The sequence below is a fragment of the Orussus abietinus genome, unplaced genomic scaffold, assembly GCF_000612105.2.
Source record: "Orussus abietinus isolate OABI.00-Male unplaced genomic scaffold, Oabi_2.0 scaffold42, whole genome shotgun sequence".
Taxonomy (NCBI): domain Eukaryota; kingdom Metazoa; phylum Arthropoda; class Insecta; order Hymenoptera; family Orussidae; genus Orussus; species Orussus abietinus.
The window spans coordinates 464,922-485,678 of NW_019394787.1; the positions used below are offsets into that span (position 1 = coordinate 464,922).

General features: G+C 48.8%; 3 protein-coding genes across 9 annotated transcripts in view; 2 read left to right on the plus strand and 1 right to left on the minus strand.

Annotated features, from left to right (window-relative positions):
• The first annotated feature begins 366 nt into the window (after window positions 1–366).
• Window positions 367–2,886, plus strand: LOC105697252 (70 kDa peptidyl-prolyl isomerase). Of its 2 annotated transcripts, none has more exons than XM_012420398.2 (2): window positions 367–405; window positions 510–2,886. In XM_012420398.2, the coding sequence occupies exon 2, from the start codon at window positions 531–533 to the stop codon at window positions 1,401–1,403; it is 873 nt and encodes a 290-aa protein (XP_012275821.1). In that variant the 5' UTR covers window positions 367–405; window positions 510–530; the 3' UTR covers window positions 1,404–2,886. The 2 variants fall into 2 exon arrangements, with proteins under 2 accessions (XP_012275821.1, XP_012275820.1); XM_012420397.2 differs by having other exon boundaries at window positions 369–435.
• On the minus strand, window positions 1,588–16,514 carry LOC105697251 (atlastin). 3 transcript variants are annotated; one of them, XM_012420394.2, is made up of 8 exons: window positions 16,439–16,513; window positions 8,393–8,470; window positions 7,208–7,476; window positions 6,329–7,108; window positions 6,019–6,240; window positions 5,715–5,929; window positions 5,503–5,569; window positions 1,588–4,188 (listed from the first exon to the last, which is right to left on the minus strand). In XM_012420394.2, the coding sequence occupies exons 1-8, from the start codon at window positions 16,491–16,493 to the stop codon at window positions 4,057–4,059; spliced, it is 1,818 nt and encodes a 605-aa protein (XP_012275817.1). In that variant the 5' UTR covers window positions 16,494–16,513; the 3' UTR covers window positions 1,588–4,056. The 3 variants fall into 3 exon arrangements, with proteins under 3 accessions (XP_012275817.1, XP_012275816.1, XP_012275818.1); XM_012420393.2 differs by lacking the exon at window positions 16,439–16,513 and adding an exon at window positions 11,147–11,530; XM_012420395.2 differs by lacking the exon at window positions 8,393–8,470 and having other exon boundaries at window positions 16,439–16,514.
• Window positions 16,515–16,834: 320 nt separating this feature from the next.
• Window positions 16,835–20,757, plus strand: part of LOC105697253 (transcriptional-regulating factor 1) — a 263,174-nt gene continuing 259,251 nt past the window's right edge. For 2 of the 4 annotated variants that reach the window (XM_012420399.1, XM_012420405.1), the window contains exon 1: window positions 16,835–17,166. The gene's annotated coding sequence lies outside the window, so the exon portion shown is untranslated. Of the gene's footprint in view, window positions 17,167–17,879; window positions 17,991–20,757 lie in introns of those variants that run through there. The other 2 variants (XM_012420401.1, XM_012420400.1) reach the window with 2 other exon arrangements.

The window sequence follows — 20,757 nt, forward strand, 5'->3', positions numbered from 1 at the left end:
AGAGACAGAGATGAGCAGAGATGAGTTGGGAGATTGCTCACGGGCAGGATAGTGAGATCGCATCCTGTGCTGCCCTCTGGTTTCGTACGTTAGCTTTCACCTTTTTTTGCCCCCAAGGGGCAACGAATGGCGGCGCAACGAATTTCTGAAAGGAGCTCGCGCACTCACGATGGCGGTATCATCTACCAGTCGCCGTTGGCAGCTCACGTACATACATACATACATCGGGTGTACATACATACATACATGTGCATGCATACCGAGTGTGAAATAATTTCAAGGAGCGGGCGCCAGAGGCCACCTTTATACGACGCAATGAAATAATTCACAGATATTCTTGACTACCCTCCGAATATATTCATCGGTACAAGAATCGAGTTCAGCAACCTTGGACGTCGATTTGAGGTTAGGAATTTGTTTTCCTGGTCATTGGCAGTGAGTATGACATGTATGCGGTCTTAGTCACGTTTGTGATCAAATAAATTCATTCTTCCGTATTATTATTGAAGGAACTAAGGAATTGTTTGATTATGGCGTACGATTGGTCATCAATTGACAAAAGGATAACAAAGCAGATCTTACAGCGGGATGGATTTACAAAAAAGCCCACAGAGCGTTCAGTCTGTAGCATTCTTATCGATAATCTTCAGGTCACTGGTTGTTTTCCGAACGATTTGGGTAGCAAAGTGCCCAGTGAAATCTTTGATGGGGTATCCTCAAAGACTCTTACACTTGGAGAGGTAAACACGGATCTTGATCGACAAGTTGAGAGAGCCATTTATACTATGATGGATAACGAGCGTAGTCTGGTTACTATAACAGTGCCTCATTTTGAGGAAGGGCAGAATCAAGATATAGTTATAAAATTTGAAATAATTTTACTTAGTCACAAACCATATAAGTCAATTTGGGAGTGGACTCCAAAAGAGAAATATGAGATTGCACTTAAGCACAAAGAAGTAGGTGTACAGCTGTTTAAAGCAGGCAGTTATGTCGATGCTTTTCATAAGTTTAGTAAGGCTTGTAAAATTCTTATAACTTTGGAACCGATTGAAGATTTAGAAATAGATGAAACATTGGTTAACGATATAAATACTTTACGTTTGATGTTGTATAATAATATGGCTGGGTGTCAACTGACTAAGAAGAATTTCGAGCATACGATTACACTTTGTAATAAAATAGTGGCTAAGGAACAAAACAATGTGAAGGCATTGTATAGAAGAGGGACTGCTTACGGTAATTTGAGGGATTTTGAAAAAGCTGCAGCTGATATGAAACGGGTAGTTGAATTAGATTCAAAAAATTCTGTAGCAAGAGAACAGCTTGCTGGATACAACGCGGTTCTGCTCGATGCTAAGAAAAGATTCGAGGGCATGGTGCGAAAAATGTTCAAAACCTAGGTGTGGTACACAGAATAATTAAGATTCAAATAAAATAAGGTATTACGAAGCGAAAAAAAAAATAGATTTCTACCGTTTTGACATATTCCTAAGAAATTTGGGTCGTATAAATGGAATAAAGAAACCACACATTTCTTATAAATACAAAAATATGCATTTATTTCTGCCTAGAATTTCTTATATCATAATCATTAATTTCCTCTCTAGCTATGTTCTGCGTGTCGCTGGATCTCATGTAAACGAGTTTATTATATAGATTAGCACTTCACACGAAGTAAATGAATCTCTAAATAAATTGTGACGAATAACCCTGGACAAACGTTTTACCTCGACATGAAGTAACGCGTGTCCTAACGCGTGAATACACGTACGATTTTTATTACATTCTTCACTGGAAAAGATGCTTTTCTTCTAGTTGGATAATCGTTGTCATACCGGATTGCAATTTAACGAACCACCAAAAAAGTGTTTACATCTCACGAGGCGAACAGTTACGAGGCTTAAAAAATTCACATGGCGTCGCGTAAGCACTTCCATGTTACACGATCACATAACAATGGCGATCGGTGTAATGCAAATAACTAAGGATTTCGTCAATGGCACTTTCGTCGCCGAGTGCCAGCCGACTTGCACTTCGAAGGAACGTTCACGCGAAGCTTATCTGGACTCGAATACGAGGATACATTTGAGTACATTGCATGAGCAGATTGCCGCGAAAAGAGCTATCTACTGATACACTCCTTGCTAAGTGAAGCAAATCGTAGAAATCACGTTTGAGCGGATTACGGCGGACCGCAGCGGTCGAGTTTCGGAATGACTACAAAACTATTCATAGGGAGGTATCTTAACAAAATGGCGCCTCCGTTCGATAACGCGGAGAGAGCACGGCACATCATTTATTAAAGTTCGCACGCGTTCGGTAAACCGAGGACTACCCAAAATATATAATAAATACGTCTCTTGACATTGAGTGCGTAAAGAGCGAGCTGGATGAACCAGAACCTCTCTAAAGAATTAAATCGAAATTGAGCTTCTCGGCGTGACGTTTAAGAAAAACCATCTTTTTAAGTCGGCTCGTAATCGCTGTTCTTCGTAGATGGCTTCCCTTAAAATCTATTGAATTCCCTTACTCAACGCGCTTACGTAAATATTTGAACAACGCAGAGGCCACGGCGTTCCGTTATCGTTCCTCTTCGAATTGCTTTAATTTCCGCGATGTTGGAGTACCATTAGTCGCCTATCGGTTAGTGAAGCTCCCCATGCTCCGTTACTTTTTACTCTCTCCCTGATTCAATTGCCGTTTACACATGGGCTATTGCAGTTCCGCGTATTGCTAACGGTTACTTGTTAAATGTCTTCAGCTATTTCGGTATAATATACTCTCGGCTCTAGCCACTTTGCATGAGTGGATTACTACTTAACTTCTAGCTACACCCTCGCTGCCCCTAGTTCTCTTAAAACGTAATAATAAAAACTCTCCGTGGAAATCTGTTTTATCGTTTTTTTTTTCTTTTCTTTCTTTTCTTTTTCACCTCCTCCACCGCCAACCTACGTCCGATTGAAGCACATCCAAAAACAACGCAACGAGTGTGCAATCGCAGGCATTAAGCGTAAAATAAAATAAAATATAATATGTCTCTTAAGGAAGTAAAATCTATCGCAGTAAGCCGAATTCAGCCGAGGCAGGAATCCCACAGAGAATCGCCAACGGCCCGCAAAAAAAAAAAAATTAAAAAAAATTGACCATTATTTACCCGATTCCATTAATGGAAACATCAACAGCAAGTTGCTGTGCGGAAATACGGCAAGCTTTGCGGAGATGCGAGAAGCTTTGCGGAAATACGGCAAGATGATCGCAATATCGACTTCGCAAAATGCTCGAAGTGTCATCGTGCATTGTTAGCGACTCCTTCCTTGTATACACTGTCGCAATCCATATACAAGTTACTAATTTAAAAAATGAACCACTGCATGCAGCTTTTCTTACAATATTCCGCATGCCCGAAGTCGCGTGGTGCTATTCATTTTAGCTGGCACGTCTCGCTCATGTAAGCTCTGATTTAGTAATAAAAGGATCGAAGAGAACAATAAGAAAAAATAGAGAAAGAATAAAAATCTCAAAAAACAATGCCACTCTCTCCTGAAAGCAAAAGGTGTGCGTCTATCCCTCACGACAATGCAACGTCGTTGGATCGTGCTACAATGACGACGTAATCTTAAGTACAAGAGTTTATTTTTATAACAATATTATATTAATGACCATAGACAGTAATAATAATGATTTTCAACAATCTAACACTGATCCTTAATCGAGGTATACTGTACATACATCACAATCATCTTGAGTTTATAACGCATCATGAGCCACGTGACTTAGCACTGACGCCAAATAAAAATTGATAAAAAAAAACCACCAAAAAAATTGTAATACCTCATTCGTGGTCTGCTCAATTAGTCAAGACCTGTGAAGACCGTAAATAGTCGACAAGTCCGGATATATAATTTAGCTACGCCGAAAACGCGCAAAACCGCTCTTGATAGTCGAACGGGATCGTCGGAAGTCTCTCCTTTTTCTTTGAGCTTCGTGCCTGAGCATCGGGGAGTTTTATTTTTTTCGTATTTCCTTTCTTTTCGGGGATTAGGGGGGTTAGTATTAGGACAACTTAGGCTTGCCATTGACTGTCATTGTGGCATTTAACGTCGTGTTCGTCGCCATTCCAGCAGCCTGTGCCACGGCAACTGATACCGATTTCTCCACGAACTGTTGGTAGAGCGGCTTCATGAACTGAACAGAATCAAAAATTCAATGTAGTCATACACCTCCTCGAATCGACGAATCCCACACTCATACTGGCGAGATTTCAAGAGCTCGTGTAAATAAAATCAATTCCTTTCCGGTGAATTGAACATCTGCGATATGATAATCTTAACGATCACGAAAGTAACAGTTCTGCCAGGTGGATGAAACATGCAACACCTTACACCTGGCAGGGATATCTTTATATAGAACTAAATTTATAAGCGACAATCACAACGACAATCGAAGGGACATTTAACGTGAAGCAAACGTAAAGAAAACGATGTACCGTAAGCAGAAAATGAAGACCATCGCAATCTAATGAACTTTGCTAATGACAACGTTTAACGTTTACGTTAGAGCATGCTGAAACTACTATACCTTTCAGTCTCGATCCGGTTAGTACTCCGCACATGTTAGGGACATAGAGAGAAAGAGAGAGAGAAAGAGAGAAAGAGACAGTAGAAAAAAAGACAGCGAAAGAAACGGTATTAAGGAGAGACAACGACGGAAACCGCGAGTCTTGCTCTTCCACGAGGGTAGGCACAGAGGGGTAGAAATAAACGGACTTACGAAACGCAATCGTACATGGATATAGCGTTGTGAACTACTTTAAGTGCAGGGGAAATCATTCGTAATAACTTAATCTGAAAGTAAGGTAAACCATAAGTAATCGGAGGGAGAGGGGGGTTCGTCGGATCAGATGAAACGGTGTTTCCGCAGGTGAACGTAGAATATGGTACAGGTGGGGATGGCTAATATCGTTACGAAGATGGACAGGATTAGGTATCGCAGTTTGTGAATTAGGCGAGCGCATAGCCAGGCCTGTTGGAATAGAAAATACTACGTGTTAGTCGATTAGTCCGGAATCTTGATTACGATGATCGACCGAGATGCTTGAAGGGTTGGATTAAAGGGCCGGAGCTCTTAAAGGGAGCTCATTTCGGATGTACGAATACACGATCGCTTGTTTTCGAAAGTCCTGTTAAGATTTTTTTTTTTTCTAGAGAATCACACGGTTTGTACATTCGAAATTGGATGAAACTAGAGGTGGTCGCGTCTGTACACGGCGAGTTGATTATTGGTTAGTAACGTCGGAAAGATGGTTTTCGAATATGTTATATGAAAATAATTTTCAGGAGCCCCTCCACCTTCTATGGGGTTAAGGTTTGAGATCCTTTCCTCTATGCTTTGACTCGTGGGACGTCGATTAATTGACCATTAGAAGCGACTGATTAACGATCGCAACCCCTTAGAAACAAGACAGATGGACGACGGATTTCGGCAGCTCTGAGTACTTACATTTTCCCATAACATGCTCGCTAGATCGTCTATTTGCGTGCCCAGCTCTGCAAACTCCCCGCTGTACCTGTCGATCATAATCGAAGTCCTTTGAAGGAAACTCCGTTGCATGTGGAGTGCGCGTGCGGGAAATGAAAGAAACGGTGCGACTAGTGGCGCAACGGAGCATTAAACGGCGCCTAACGTGGAGTAATGACGGTTGGATGGTTTACCTGATGTACGCCCACAGAACCAACGTGAGCAGACCGATGCCCATGACGAGGTTGCAGATGTTGGCAAATGTGTAGAGACCGACGAGGCCGAAAACCCCGGAGAGGATGTACATTGTCACAGCGATCGCGAAAAACACTGCCGGGGTTCGGGCCGCCTTGAAGATATTCTTGCTCTCGTTGTGAGCTTTGAATTGGAGATATGCATCGTCCATGTCCTACGAAACAAGAAAAAATGAGTGCCAATCGATTAAAAATAATCCTCATAATTCAATATTTGTCCTTCGCTCGAGTCCCATTCCCGTACCTTCTGTAATTTCTCCATGTAGGTCAGACTGAATTCCTCTCCTCCCATTTTCCGCTTATTTTGGAATTGATGAAGAGCCTTGTCTACGCATCGCTGATGCTCCGACTCGAGATGTGCCGTTGCCAGGAAGGGTTTCGTCCCTCCGCAAACGCATTCCATCATCTGGAGGTACAGGTCCTTCGCTTCGGCCACAGCCGATAGGTTATTAGCTTCCGCTGTAGCCTGAATGCGAAAACGTCAAGATTTCTGTTCGAACGACTGAAGGCAGAAGTATACTTCAAGAAAATGGAAAGGAAAAATTGAAACCCACCACAAGCATGCTTTTGGGCTCCGGAAGCTCGTCGCCCTTATAGATCTTGATGTAGCTCTTAAAGTACTCCAGCAACTCTTTGGCCAAGACGACCTGACCATTGATCTTTTTGGTCACCAGGTTTTCAGGTGCCAGGAGCATGGGGATTAACACCTTCAGTTGTTCCTTGAATTCCGACTCGATTTCGGAGAGCCTTCCGTCGAATTTTGGATTAGTAGCGATCTTGAGGCCAGGATGAGGCAACAGATAGCAGGATATGTCGGAGAAACACGACGTAATGTGTTTCCTCAGGCTTTGCAGTTCTGGATGCTGTCGGTTGGAGATTTCCAGCCTTCTCTGGAGGATCTTCTTCCCTCCCTCGGCTCCGTACTCGGCCTCATAAGGGTAGCTCCAATCCCTCACCAAGAACTGGAGCCTCTGGAAGGGCGTGCTCCCCGACTTCTCCAGGGCGAGCCTCCCATACTCGGTGAACAACTGAAGGTGCTGGAGGTCGTCCTCTTGGATGTTCTGTGAGAGGTTGTAGATTTGTACCGAGGACACCATCGTGCTCAGGGCGAAGACGGTGGCGCAGTCTCTGACCGTGGACTGGCTGTCGAACGCACCCTGGGTGTCCATTAATATAATGGCGACTTTTTCTCCACTCGGCAGGGTACCTTGGAAGATCTTCGACCACATCAGGATACCCGTGGTGTCCCTTTCCGAGCCCCCTCGCCAGGAAAAGCCTCTCAGTGGCTCTTCTTCGCTGCCCAACCACTCCCCCGTGTCGAGGCCCTGGCCGTACTGCACTCGGGAATTAATTTATTCATTTCAAAAATTATTTTCTGTCAACGATACGTACTCCCCTTGCCGTACTTCGATCTTGGGTCGTAGCCAACGTACCTTGCAGTTCATATAACGGAGGAAGAAGTCGAGTAGGAAACTCTTGCCCTTCCTGAAGGCGCCGGCGACGGAAACGACGACGACGCTGCGGTCCTTGATATCGTCCTGCAACAGGATCTCGGCCAAGGCATCCTCGTCCAGCTCGAAGGTGTGGTCAGGTTGTGCCAGGACGATTTGGATGGGTCTTCCGGAGTCCTCCCCATCGGCTCCATCGGCCCCATTGTCATCCATCGAGAGCCTCTCTATCCTCTCCCGCCTGCCGAGTTCATCTAAAAGATACGAAAACTCAATAAATAATTCTGACCGCTCACTCCTCAGGATTAAACTAGCTGAAAGGACTGTAGGTTTCTCGATAAAAATTCAAGATTCAAAATATTCAATTTCAGGATCCCGGCAAAACGTGAGATAAACGCGTCTTGAGCGAAGCTGATACCTCGGATGGTCTAAAAGCCGGACCTGGACTTTTTCCAAGACTTTTTTTCACTCAAGCCTCTCAGAGGTCAAACCGGAAAGAGGGCAAAATGAAAAGTAAGACTCAGGGGGAGTGAAAAGCGAAAGTCTCGCAATTTAATTCGTCTTTTAGGGTATAATGGCGCCGACCCAGATTTCGCTTATGACGAAAAGGAGGCCTAGGGGGAGGGAAGGAAGCCACGGCTTTGCGGTGAAAAAAGCTCTCTTTTGACGGGGAAGCTCTCGCCTCTTGTGCTCGCGCACTTAACGTCGTCGAGTATTAATTCATGCTCATCGTACATACACGGGACCTTGACCATTGACACGACGAAGCGAGCACGTTCCAAGCGGTAATATGACCATGCAAACCTGACACGTTGTCTTTTTCCGTACGTCACGTATGCGAGCTCGGCGAATCGCCGGCCCGCGAAAAACGAGATAAAAGGATTTACAAAACGGCTCCCGCGCGACGTAATATCATTCCCCGACGAGCCATTTCGTTACTAGGAATCGGCCGAAGTTATGAGTTTCAAAGTGGCCGCCTTGCTCCTTTTTTCTTTTACTCCTGTTTAATCAAACTTCGCCTCCCCTGTCCCCGCGATGCGCGGTGCCGGCCACTCGAAAATCCAGGAATAAAGCGTACGGTCAAAGGAACAAAAATAAAAATACGACAAAACGGGAAAAAAGGAGACGAACCATTCAAGGGACCGAAGTAATTGCCGGCGGGGAACTCACCAAATCTCTCGGCCGTTTTATGCTCCCGCCGAATGCGATTCACGTTCTCGTCTAGGGACGTCATCGTGACTTTCGGGGCTGAAAGCAATTTTGAAAAAGACTGGTTTAAGCTGAGACCGTTTGAGTAAGTGCGAGGATTTCCGCGGAGGGAGAATGTAAAGGTAAGAAATTAAGGGAGGAATAAAATAGAAATATTGGAAACGGCGATGTTGACGGAGCGAGGGGTTTCTGATGGCGGATTGAAAAACTGAAAAAATAAAAATTGAAAAAATTGAAAAAAATCGAAGAACTCAACCGGCAATGGCGCGTCTCGATTCGACAAACAGCGAGTTGTTGACTCAAACAACTTCATTTCCGCGAAATGGAAATATCCCTTATTGACAGCGAATACATCGCTGTCCCTCCGATTTGTCTAAACTCCGGCACGGCCGGTGCTGTTTGCCGTTTTACTCGCTACAATGAGCAACAATTGATGTTTGTCGGGCTGACGGACGGGCAGGGCCGTGTTGCTTCGCTCTCGCGCAAATGAACTGGTTTCATTGGGCAACGCAGGCCAGGAACTCTCCGTGAAACGTACGTTTTGTGTTTGCGTACACTCTGACATTTCAACTTCATCCGCAGGTTTAGCAGCGGCGGGGATTTAACTTTCCCGAATTTCGACGACCCGATGTCCATACAGGTTGTTAATAAGATCAGCCGCGTATTCAGCCAATTTCCTCGTAGTCGAGTCTCGGATATTACAATCGCGATAATCCACCTCACGAAGAAATGCGACACGGATCGGATACAATTGTCCACCGATAAGACGAAGGATAAGTCACGAAAACGAAACCGCGATTTTGCAGTCTGAAACATGGTTAATGCAAGTTTCTGTTTCTTTTTTTTTTTTCCTCTCGTTAGATGATGAATTTCCGGATGTTCTTTCCCACCGTATCTCTGGAAACCCTGTCCTCGCCTCTCGTAATCACCGACCGAGTCCATTTTGGAAAAGCCTTTCACCCTGGCACCCCAAATCCGGACGATCGGATCAATCGAGAGCGCTAATTAACACGGCCGCACTCGCCGATTAATGAACGTTCGAGCTCGACAGAAGGCCGGCTATTTGTCATGGGTCCCCAGTCGAAATCGAAATCGATCTGGGAATCAGACCGCGATTACGTGTACGAGCCTCTCCTCCGCGTTGGGTATCATTTTAATAAACGGGGGAGATAAAATATAAATAAGGCATTGCTGGTCGCCAATTTTCGAAAGGGAGCCGCACTCGTGGCGGACATAGTTTCTAGTTCGATTAACGACTGGGACGTCAGAGGTCGGAAATAGACATTTTTGGCAACTCAAGTATACAAGCCGAAGGAACCAATCCGCGACACGTCCCGGACATGTACCGCGAATATTTTCTAGACTTTGGCATACGCGTCAACTCGTTGCCCAAAAGAGCCAAACCGCATCGGGCTAATTTCATCTCCCGGCTCTAAGATTTAGCATAAATTAAATAACCGGCTCGTCATGATTCCAACGAAGAAAAGCCCGGAAAAAGCCCCATATGGCAACTCTGACGAACCTCTCGTCGAACCCCTTTTCGGGCTCGTCGACTTCCGACCTCCCTCGCCTTATCAATCTCGCACAATTGAAACTACAAGAAATCGGATTCCCCGGCCGCAAACGAAGTTCCGAACAACCCGGCGGTATACGTTGCTCGTGATTGGTCGGAAATCCCATTCCTCCCATTTTGCTCTCGTTATACCTCGAGCCGAGCAACGAGCTCGCCCTTGGCCGCGCGAATCTCCTATCGCGTAATGCAGTTTCGCATCCTGGAACAATGGATCCTCGGAATACGATGCGCCGTAATGCCGGGGAATTTCGTCGATTATTCTCGTGACTTTCGCGAGATCGCCGATCCCCGTCTATGCCGATCGAGTATCCAAATAATCAAGTGGAAATGGTACGGTCAGACACGGACGTTGCTTCTACTTCTCCCCAGTAGAACCAGTAAAACCAGTAAAACCGTATCTACTTCCTCGAGGGAACTAATAGCAAGCATTCTTCGAATCAAATAAATCTTCAAGAACTCAAATCGGATTAAAAGAATTCCTATCAATCTTAATGGAGTACAGAGTGTTCTTCAAAGATATTAAATGACAAAATTTGAAATTCGGAATACAAGGCGCACCTCTCTCGGTGCACTTAGAAAAAAGACTAGTTGACTGAAATGATATGAATCATGTATAATTGCGAAAAACAATTATGTTGTTGAGAAGACAAAATGATATCGATGTAGCAGTGATCTGGTAGCAGTGCATATAGTTCTTTCAGTCAACCGAATTTCTTTTTTTTTTCCCCAGGGTGGGAGCATAGGCGTTGAAAATCGAGATAGGGCAGCTCGGACGGAACGATCGAGCTCTCGCGATCTCGAAATCGAATTAATCCGTATCTGGGTCAAGAGCGTCGAGTATCGGGAGACTTGGGATCCGACGAGCAACGTTTAATTATCGTCGTCGCATTAGTCGATTAAACGCGACGATCGTCGCCAGCCGCTGCACCGAGCTCGGCACCAAAATGAGGGTTTGGCTCCAAAATCGAGGGATATCTCGATCGATAGGAGGAAGAGTCGAAACGGCGAATTAGCCGCCGCCGTCAATGGGGCGCCAAGTCGGGCGTCGTTCGCAAGCCCGGGAAAGGACGTAATCCCCGGGACCGATTATCGGCTTATCAACGTCCAGGTGAGAGTTGGACGAGTCCACCCTCGAGAATCACCTGATAGGTCGTCGCCGTTCGGGAAGTCCGTCCGATACGTGCAGTCGGTTCCGCGACGTCCACTGGTTCCAGAATCATGCCGGCTCTCGGATGGCAAATCCGACTTCACGGCCGTTCCAAAATTACTGCTCGTTCTAAATGTGGTTCCGGGATGAGTGGCCGCCACCGCGCGTCTCCTTTCGGCCGACTCTCTCCTCCGGAGAGTCGACCTCCTCCTCTCGCTCATCCTCCCCGGGAAGTTCCTCGCACCACGGGCGACTTCCTCGCGTAGATTTTCCTCGACGAGCCAGAAACCCGCCGAGAGGGCGAGCTCTCGCGAGACACTAAGTCGAGAACGCGTCAACCACTAGAAATACCGGGATGGAAGTGGCCTTACGTCGACAGTGGGTGCGCGACTGCAGCTGCAGCTGCCGGTGGTAGGTGCATCTCGAGGTGCGGACGAAGGTGCAGCCGAGTTGGCAGCCCTCCGCGATCGGGAAATACTGGCAGGGCCTGGTCCCTCCTCCCAGAAACCACTCTCGAGGTTTGTTTTGCCTCGGAACCTCCGTCGAGTTAGAATAAATAAATATAAGTGGCTCCTCGCGTTTCTTCTCCCGCGTCGACGCCGCCACATTCCCCAGATAAGGGTGTTCCTCAGTTGATCTCCTCCCCGCGATAATTCCGTTAATTGAAACCCGCGAATTTATCTCGTCCTCCATGGGGTTATCTCTCCCCTGGAGCTCGCTATCAATGGGTTAGTTAATCACCCGGTTAATATGGCTCCGATATCGCCATAATAATTTATTCGTATCTCCTCGGCCTATATTCGTCCCCGGAATCTCCTGGACGGGGCTCGACCGTGTCTGCCGGGTTATCACGAAAAACATACGCCCGGGTAGCCCACTGCTCCAATTACATAATGGGATCAACGACGTCGGGACTCCGGGCTTCCTGAATGGAAACGATAATTTCGCTAGCCTTGGCCCGGTGTTTATTGCGATAATGCGGGCACTTACGCACACTTGTGGTCACGCGTTTCCGGCGAGATACGTAGGATCTTTTGAGTACTTTTTTTTCTTTCTTTTTTTTTTTTAACGAGCCGGTATATTTTTTCCAAAGGGTCTTCGCTCTGTCCGGCGGGGGCTGCGCGGCGAGGGACTCGGTCGAAAGAACCGGTGGCATTTTCAATTTGGATGCGGCGCGTTTATCGCGCATCCATCGCCCCCGGCTTGCATAGGAGGGGTTTGATGTCCGCGATCAAAACCGCGCCGGCAGGGAATGGATTTGCAGGACGGATGCGCGAGCTCTAAAACCCCGAGTTAACGGCCCGCCGCGCGGCCTACGAGCGTTTACGCCGGGTGCTTTAAACCCGCGGAATATTTATTTAAGAAACTATGGCCGGGAGATGTATATCGCGCGGGCGGCTCGAATATTTTATGACAAATGAGATTTATCGCGGGGGACGGACGCGAGTCAGAGGGTTATGTCTCCTCTCGAGCCTCCCTGGCCACCAGCCGCCCTTTAAACGCATTCATAACCTCGGAAAAAATAAAACGGAAACTAATTCCCTACCTCTCTTCGGGTTATCCACGGTTATCGTGGACTGCTCGACGAACGTCTGCATCGGCGCGAAAGGGGAAATAAAAAAAAAAAAAGGATTTATTTCCGGATGATGATTCCTTCCCATTTTCCATTCTTCGCGTCGACAAGGAGGTTTTACAGATCTTTTTTCACGGCTCAGCCGAGGCTCTGAGGGAAATCTTGAAGAGCATGAAAAATAAACAGGGGGAAATGAATAATCCCAGCCAGGACATTTTTGTTCAGCCGGCCGAAACGTAATTAACGGCTCATACAACCGATTGGCTACGGATTCATTTGACTAAGTAATACAAGTTTAATTAGCGAGCCGAATTGGGTGGATGGTGCCTGTACACACGTATATATATATTAATATACACCTGCAGAAATGTACAGCTTGATTCGTGTACTTCTGCTGCCGTATATATTTGCGGGAAAATCCGCATTTCCGCCCCGCTCGAAATTACTCCTCGAGCGATTAAACTCGGAAAAAGGGCAAGAAACCGTGGAAAATAAAAAATCAGAGAGCACGAAAGGGCATTATTCATGCGAGAAATGGAGTTGCCCGAGTCGCGCGTGTCGGCGAGCGATTCGCGAATAATTCCGGGCTCCGCGTGAGGGGGGGAAAAAAATAGGAGAAAAAAAAAATATACAAAATAGAAGGGAGAAAAAGTCGAAAAACAAACAGTCATCCAGATTATTGGGGAAAAATTGCGCACGAAAGCGGAAACCGCCTCTCCCCTTCCCCTCCCCCCCCGCGCGAGCGCGGCAGAATTCGCGCGCGCTTGCTAAATTCTCCAATAATTCCGCGAATCCTCTTCGTCGTTCTATCGGGGATTTTTTGAACGGGGGACCACAGTCTCTTGCTCGAAAATCACGGGATACCGCGTCAACGTTTGCCACGCTCCATTACGAACATTTAGAAAAGAAATAAACCTGTCCCGTTCCATAATTGTCGACGACTTTCACACTCGTAGGCATAGACTGGACGCAAGTGCTTACCGGGGTTTCGTTAATGGGCCCTTCGAAAGTGGGTGACGAGAAAAGGGCCGGTCTTTGTTTTTTTCCCCTACAGGGAGGGTGCATTCGAATTAAATTCGGCGGTATGATTATCCTGGCACGCGCGCAAACGCGGGATGCTTAAACGAGCAGGGCGAATATATTTTTCCCTTTGATACTTTTTAATTCCGGAAATTGGATTAGGTGCCGCGACGGAGCGAAATGGGTTCCTCCTCTCTTGGCACATCCTCTCCTCTCCCCCCCGTTCCGAGTCTCTTTCCCGCTCACTGGTATGCTAATTACCGGGATGAATAAATTGCACGACCCACGGTCGTAAACTCGCGGCTCCGCGACCCCCCCTCGCGGACCGGCGGCGCACTGCATGTCGGATAATCAAAAGAAAATTCCGACACTCGCGTCGGGATTTTTCGATTCCCCTCCCCCCCCCCCCCCCCATGTACAAAGGGTGTTCCATGTGAGTCACGTGTGCGCTCATGTCCCTCTCTCTCGGTCCCCTTTCCCCCCCCCCCCCCCACGAGGAGGAGGGGGCGCTTTGCGTGGTCCACCAGGGTCCACACGTTTTTTACACGCAAACCGTGGAAACAGCGCGAAAAGGGAGGAAAACTTCGAGCCGACGGGGGGAAAACGGAAGGAGATAAAACCCATCTACAAAGCGCGCAAACCTCGCGGGGGGTTCGCCTGGGAATTAATTTGAAAAAAAAAAAAGAAAAAAAAATACCCGAGCGACCGGAAATGCGTTCTGGCGGAATCGAGGCAAGTGGAACATTCCCGTGTAATTACCGAGACAAAATTCGGGAGGGGGTCGAATTCGAGCGGATATCAATTTTTGAGATTATCAGGTGAACTCCCCGGCCTTGCGGGGTATACCTCGATGCCGTTGCGGAAATCGATTTTGAATCTCGAGGCCCGCGGCGTCCTTTATTCCCCGCCTTTCCGCGTGGATTAATTCCCAACAACGGAGTTTCCTCAAATGCGTTCGTCCCGTCCGAGAACTCCCTGCCTGCCGGGACTTTGAAAAGCCTCTTCCGCTTTATTTCCGCGCGTTAAGGGAGGGGGGGGGGAGGAGGAGGACTTTTCCGCGACAACGAAGTGACGGTCCAGCGGACTCGCGCGTCCGCGCGCGTAATTACAATCTTTCCGCGCGCGTTTCCGCGGGGATTCGTTCCTTCTGCCCTTTCCTTCCGTTTTTCCCCGCATCCTCCCCCCCTTTAATCCCTGCCTTTTTCCCTTTGCGCGGCCGGGCAAATGAAGAGAAATCCTTGATTATCCCGGCGGTTCTTTGATCGCTGCCCAGCGGTAAAGAGAGTGCGAGGAATAATGTGGAACGTGAATTCCGAAAGGCGCCTCGTATGCGTTTTCCCTCCCCCAAAGAACTCGGAGAAGCCGCGCGACGATTGGGCTGATTTATTTCCAATTTATGTTCTCAGTGCTTTTTAAATAAAAAAAGGTAAATAAATAAAAAGAGAAGAAAGCGAATAATCCAGAACACCTCACGGTACGTACTTTCACTTGCGATAAGACTTGCTTGAATAACTCGTAGCTTACAAGTGGCCGATATAAGGGCATGAATAATGTAAGAATTCAGCTGAGTTATTGACATTAATGGGCCCACGAATAATTAGCCTTGCCGACCAATCACTAGGTTTCGTTTCAGTGACGGGTTCAAAGTTCAAAGTCCCTCCTCTAGCCTGAGACAATGGTTCGGCTTTACTCGACGTAGGTGACGGCTAACGAGAATCGAATGGTTCCAAAAAGTGCTGCACCGGTGGAGGTTCCACTTTACGTCCCGATTGATTCCGCAGTCCCTTGCGACCTATAAGTATTCCAGCATGTATCTCTGAACGAGCCGTTCCGTAGTCATGATTTGTTCGCGCGACAGGGCGAAGTTCAGTCGAAAAAACAGTACCGAGCGAGACTATCGAGCACGGGATCGTCAACATTGCCGATTGTTCGACGCTTAGTCTCCTTGGAGTTCCGTGCCCCGAGGTTCAAAGTTCCCTCTCCAGTCGGGCGGAGGCGCGCGCAACGGCCGCCAGGAGGCAGCACGTGCAGGGGCGCCGAGCCAACGGTCGCCCGATGACAGAATCTCGCCTTTCACGGAAACGTCATTTATGCGCGCCGTGCGTAAGCCTTTATTTATGAACACCCGGTGACGCAAACCCTGGACAGGTTACGCTGCGCCGATACGCCAGGGCGACGCCTCCACGGAGTAACCTCTAACCTCACCGCGAATTACTCGGCGCTTTTCCCGAGGATTCGTTTAGAAGCTCGATAATTGCCCTATCTGGGAAGAAACGGCACTCGACAAGGTCGATGGACCGAATCGCCGTCAGGCTGTCCTCGAGACCTCTTTGACAGGTGCCTGTCAGAGGGTCCTGTCACGGAGCCGAAGACGTAACGGTCCCTTCTCCCAGTTTTTGAGGTTAACCCGTCGCATCTAGGGGACGTTACGCGGAAAAAGAAGGCCTCGGTGATTTTCTACTGAGCTGCGCCGGGACCCGGGTGGGAGGGGGGGGGGGGGGTGCGAAATGTCCAGGACAGAAGATACGGGAGGCGGCGCGAGCACCGCTGCAGCTGGCACTCGGAACACATGCACTGCGGCCCAAAAGCGCGTCCGCCATTTTCCCTCGGCGCGCCGCACTCCCTCGAGACCGCGGGATGTCGCGGGGGCCTCGAATCTCGTGATCCTCCCGAGAAAATGTAAGAAAAACTCACCCGCATTCACACCTCTGTGGTCGCCACTCTGTTTACGTTGTCTGATCTCCGCCATGTTGGGCTGCGAATGACGCCATATCCGGGAGGTGTGCGCGCAGCGCGACCCGCGGAGACTACGTGAGTTACGGGCCGCGCAGGAGAGGGCGCCTCATTGCGGGACCCCTCCACTGGCGCGGGAGACCTGTCGGTCTCTCTCTTCCCCCTTGGTGACGTGAGTGCGACGAGGACGCTTCGATCGCCGATCATGCGGGTCTCTTGACTGGTTTTCTTTCTCAACCTTTGATCGACCACATGAGGCACGCTCGAAGGAACTCGATTTTTTTTCTTACGACCTCGAAACGGTCGCCTCCAGGCACTGAGATTCGACTTTCAAATTGTCGATTCAACGTCTGTGTATGTACGTTAATTTATCGGGACCATTAAAGGCGGTTTCGAATCGTTTAAATGAATATGATTGACTGCAATTGTGCGTTCTAAGGGGAAGCGTTTAAGTGAGTCAAAGAAGCTTGATTCGAATTAATCGTTGATCGCGGTAAAGCCGATTGAATGCGAACGAAAAGGGAATAAGACTTTCAAAGTTCGGTTGCTTCAGGAATTGGAACACCGAACCTTCGGAATTACCCGATCACCGTTAGGTGAATACAAACTCCGACCCGTGTAACATATAGGACGCAAGTTGATTTCGAGAGTTCAAGGCAATTCCTCGAGAAAGTATACTCGACGACTGCGTAAGTATAAGCATTTAAATCCAACGTTCGCGCTTCGATCTCGAAAACCTATATAATTTTCCACACTGATAAGCGTGATCATTTTCATGATCGAGCGCGTAGGTATGATCTTTAAATCTATTATTATAAAGAAAATGATGCGGCCTGTCCCAGGTAGATAGCAGCACCGGGAAGGCACACTGAAACAATGGCGTCCCGACCGAGGGTCACGTAGCCAGTGATGAGCAAAAAAGAATACTCATACATCTAAAACTCTCGATCAGATACAGCGCCCAAGTAGACTCTTTACCTCGTTAAGATATCGATTTAGAATTTACTAAGATATTTCTAAGAGAGCCAAGAGGTCAACTCGCATTTTTATTTCGCGGGGGGTCGACCCCGGAGGAGGTTGAGCTACCCCTTAACATGCGTTTTTCAACAAGGAGATTCGAATGTATTTCATCAAAATACACCCGAAGAACATATATGTATATTCCAGAGTCGACACGTCGGAAGACGATCATCCTTCCGTTAGTCGCCTTTGCATAGCCACGCCATCCCTGACCTTTGCGACGCGCCTTTCCCCTTGCGGCTCGAACATTTCCCCTAGAGTTTCCCCCAGTTTCCGCAACACCCAGCCCTCCCCACGCGGCCCGGCTGGTCCATTCACGTAGGTTGGCCAGTGCGACGCGGTGGCGTGGCGGCGCTACTCTCTCGGGCAGCGCGGTCGGTGCTCTCGGAACGCGGAACGCGGAATATCCCCGTGGCGGCATGTCGGCGGCAGTGCGCGCCGGTCCATCTCGTGGCCGACCTGCAATCGCGCTCCGTGGACGAGGAGCGGTCCGGTAAGTCTGCTGGCCACGCACGCTCTCCCTCCGCGCGAGTGCACGGGACCCGCCGAATCCGCGGACGCGGCCGGTAAACAAATGCGGCGCGCGTCGCGGTGAACGAGAGCCGCCAGAGGGGGAAGGGGGTCGAGAGAGCAAGAGGGGAGGGAGACCGAGGCGCCACTGCGCTGCCGGCGGAGCCGCGGCAAACCGCGCGCTGTCCTTGTCGCTCCTCTGTATTGGCCATGCGTTCCCTCTCTCTCTTGCGCGCGCATCTCGCGGTTCGCCCGGTGACGTCGCGCTGTGTCGTGTCTCGCTCGCGGCGTGACGTCACGCCGTACCCAGTTTCAGGAGGGATGCAAATAGATGGCGGTTGAGCCTCGGGTTTTCTTTCTAAAGATGCACATGTACATCGAGTACACGGTGGATATACGCGTGTACCGGAACGTGGAAATATGCGTATACATGATTTTAAGTAATTCCCGGCCTTCACTTCTCGTCAACGAATACATTTCGGGGAGTGCGGTCGAATTGGCGCGGTGCGTTTCCGCGCGCGGATCGCGACCTGGGAAATTCGATAGGGCCGGTGAAATAATAATCCCTCCTCCCGAAAACCGGAGGGGAATTACGTAAGGCCGTGCGACGGCCGAACTCGAACGTTGACGTTGCATCCCGTTTACCGTAATCTCGAGTGACGTGCATTTACGTAATTGCGCATGTATTTTTAGTCCGAGGGGAGGGCGGCCGGGGAGCGTTATCGCCATCGAGGGACGAGGCGCGCGTCAACGGGGCCTTTGAAACATTTTAGACACTTCGGGCTCTCGGCTTTAAATGCCCTCCTCGAGACGTAAACGCGCTCGGCCAGTTTTTCGCGCTACCTATGAGTTTCGACGAACCGTGCAATAAACACCGCGCGCGCCGGAAACTCGAAATTGCGAATGAAAAATGACGGTATTATGGGCCCGACTTTTAGAGTATTCGGCTCGAGGATTTACGGCGCATCGGGCCGATATCCCGCGACCTGACGATACGTCGCCTAATGGAGCTTAAATTTCCCGCCCCCCAGACCCACTTTTTTTTTATTTCTCTTTGGGAACTTTTAAGGATCCCAGGTGCCCTTGCGAGAGCCATTACGGAGTATCCGCCGTTACTGAATCCCGGGACCGCCTGAATCGGCTCCGTTTTTATAATAATTCTTTTAAAATCGATCTCTCGGGTCGGCAACTCCGTGCGCGAAGTTTGGACCGCCATTCGTCTTGCACGGTTTGTAAACTGCGAATTTCTTCCCGTCTTGTCATCGATCCGTGCCTCTGGAGCATGGAAGTAGGGTATTCGAGTGAATTCTACGGATCAGGCACCATTTGATCCTAACAAACCGCGACGCATTCCCGGGTTCGGTCTCTTCCCCGTCATCCAGGAAGTTCGGTAATCCGGCGCCTTGCCAAGATGGCGGCCGTCGTTTCGAATAACGCGACCTCCATTCCGAAAGTTCGGCGCGGCATTTGACAGCCACCGCGGCGCGCGCTGCCGTTCGATTCCGCGCGAGCGGAGACGCGGGCGGAACGGTCGCACGCGTGTTTACCGGGAATGCAAACGAGCCCGTGAAACGACAGGGGAAGCGCGGCCCGCGCATGCGCGGTGGCCGCGCCGCGCGTTTCCGAGTAAATAAGCGGAAATGAATTACTCCTCCAACGGGGAGCCCGCCCTTGTCTCCCCTCTCTCTCGCTCCCGGGCCGCGCGGCCTCGCGCCCTCTCACTCCCTCTCACGCTCTACCTCTCCGTGGAAATAGGCGCGGAGATGGATGGGAGGGCGAGCGCACTTTGGCGCGCAAAAACCCCCGGCGAGCGTTTACAAGATGCTTTTTCTCGATATCCCGGGTATCCGTGAATACTTAATCAAGGCTTAATGAATATTAAAATATATTTACAGATATTCGACGCGACTGGCGTAGCGGGCGGAATAAATATCGGAGAGGGGAGGGTTTGTTTAACGCGCACTTTTTCTAGGTCCGAAAGGGAGGCTCGCCGATAATTTAATAGCAGGGACGTTTTAATCAACGGTTCGTTTATCTTTGATTGCTATCCCGAGGAGAGGTCCCGCGCTTATTTGTCTGCCCCGTACCGTCGCGGCACCCAGAAATAGCGAACGCTATTTTTGCAGGAACTGTGTCATCCGCTCCGTTTTGTCCGCGCAGAATTCGGCTCTCGAGTTCGAGCTTTTGCTCACTTTTACTTTCGTCCGCTTTCTCGGCCAGGCCGAGGGACGTTTCGCGCTTTTGGCTTCACGCCTCGATGAAATTTCCAGCGCTTTCGGGAATTAATGAAATAGGGCAGAAATCATTTCGACATGAAATTCTGCATTTTTTATGCGGGCGGCATATCACGTCGCCTCCATAAAATTTCCAGCGCCTTCGGGAATTAATGAAATACGGCAGAAATAATTTCGAGATGAAATTCTGAATTTTTTACGCGGGCGGCGCATCACGTCGCCTTGATGAAATTTCCAGCGCCTTTGGGAATTAACGAAATAAAGCAGAAATCATTTGGAGATGAAATTTTGCATTTTTTACGTGGATGGCGCATCACGTCGCCCCGATGAAATTTCCAGCGCCTTCGGGAATTAACGAAATAGGGCAGAAATCATTTCGAGATGAAATTCTGCATTTTTTACGCGGGCGGCGCATCACGTCGTAAATTCCCAGGGAATAATGGCGGTTGCCGATGGGGAGTGAGGGCGAGGAGAAGATATCGCCTGGTATTTTGTATACGAGCGGGATGCCACGGA

Bases quoted from the DNA above. Each gene is read 5' to 3' on its own strand.
- LOC105697252 (XM_012420398.2), top strand. From the start codon at position 531: ATGGCGTACGATTGGTCATCAATTGACAAAAGGATAACAAAGCAGATC.
- LOC105697251 (XM_012420393.2), bottom strand. From the start codon at position 11,372: ATGAGCGAGAGGAGGAGGTCGACTCTCCGGAGGAGAGAGTCGGCCGAA. The intron at 8,471-11,146 runs GTGATTCTCGAG...AATTGCTTTCAG, and splicing joins GAACGGCGACGACCTATCAG to CCCCGAAAGTCACGATGACG. The intron at 4,189-5,502 runs GTAAGTACTCAG...GATTCTGTTCAG, and splicing joins CGAGCATGTTATGGGAAAAT to TTCATGAAGCCGCTCTACCA.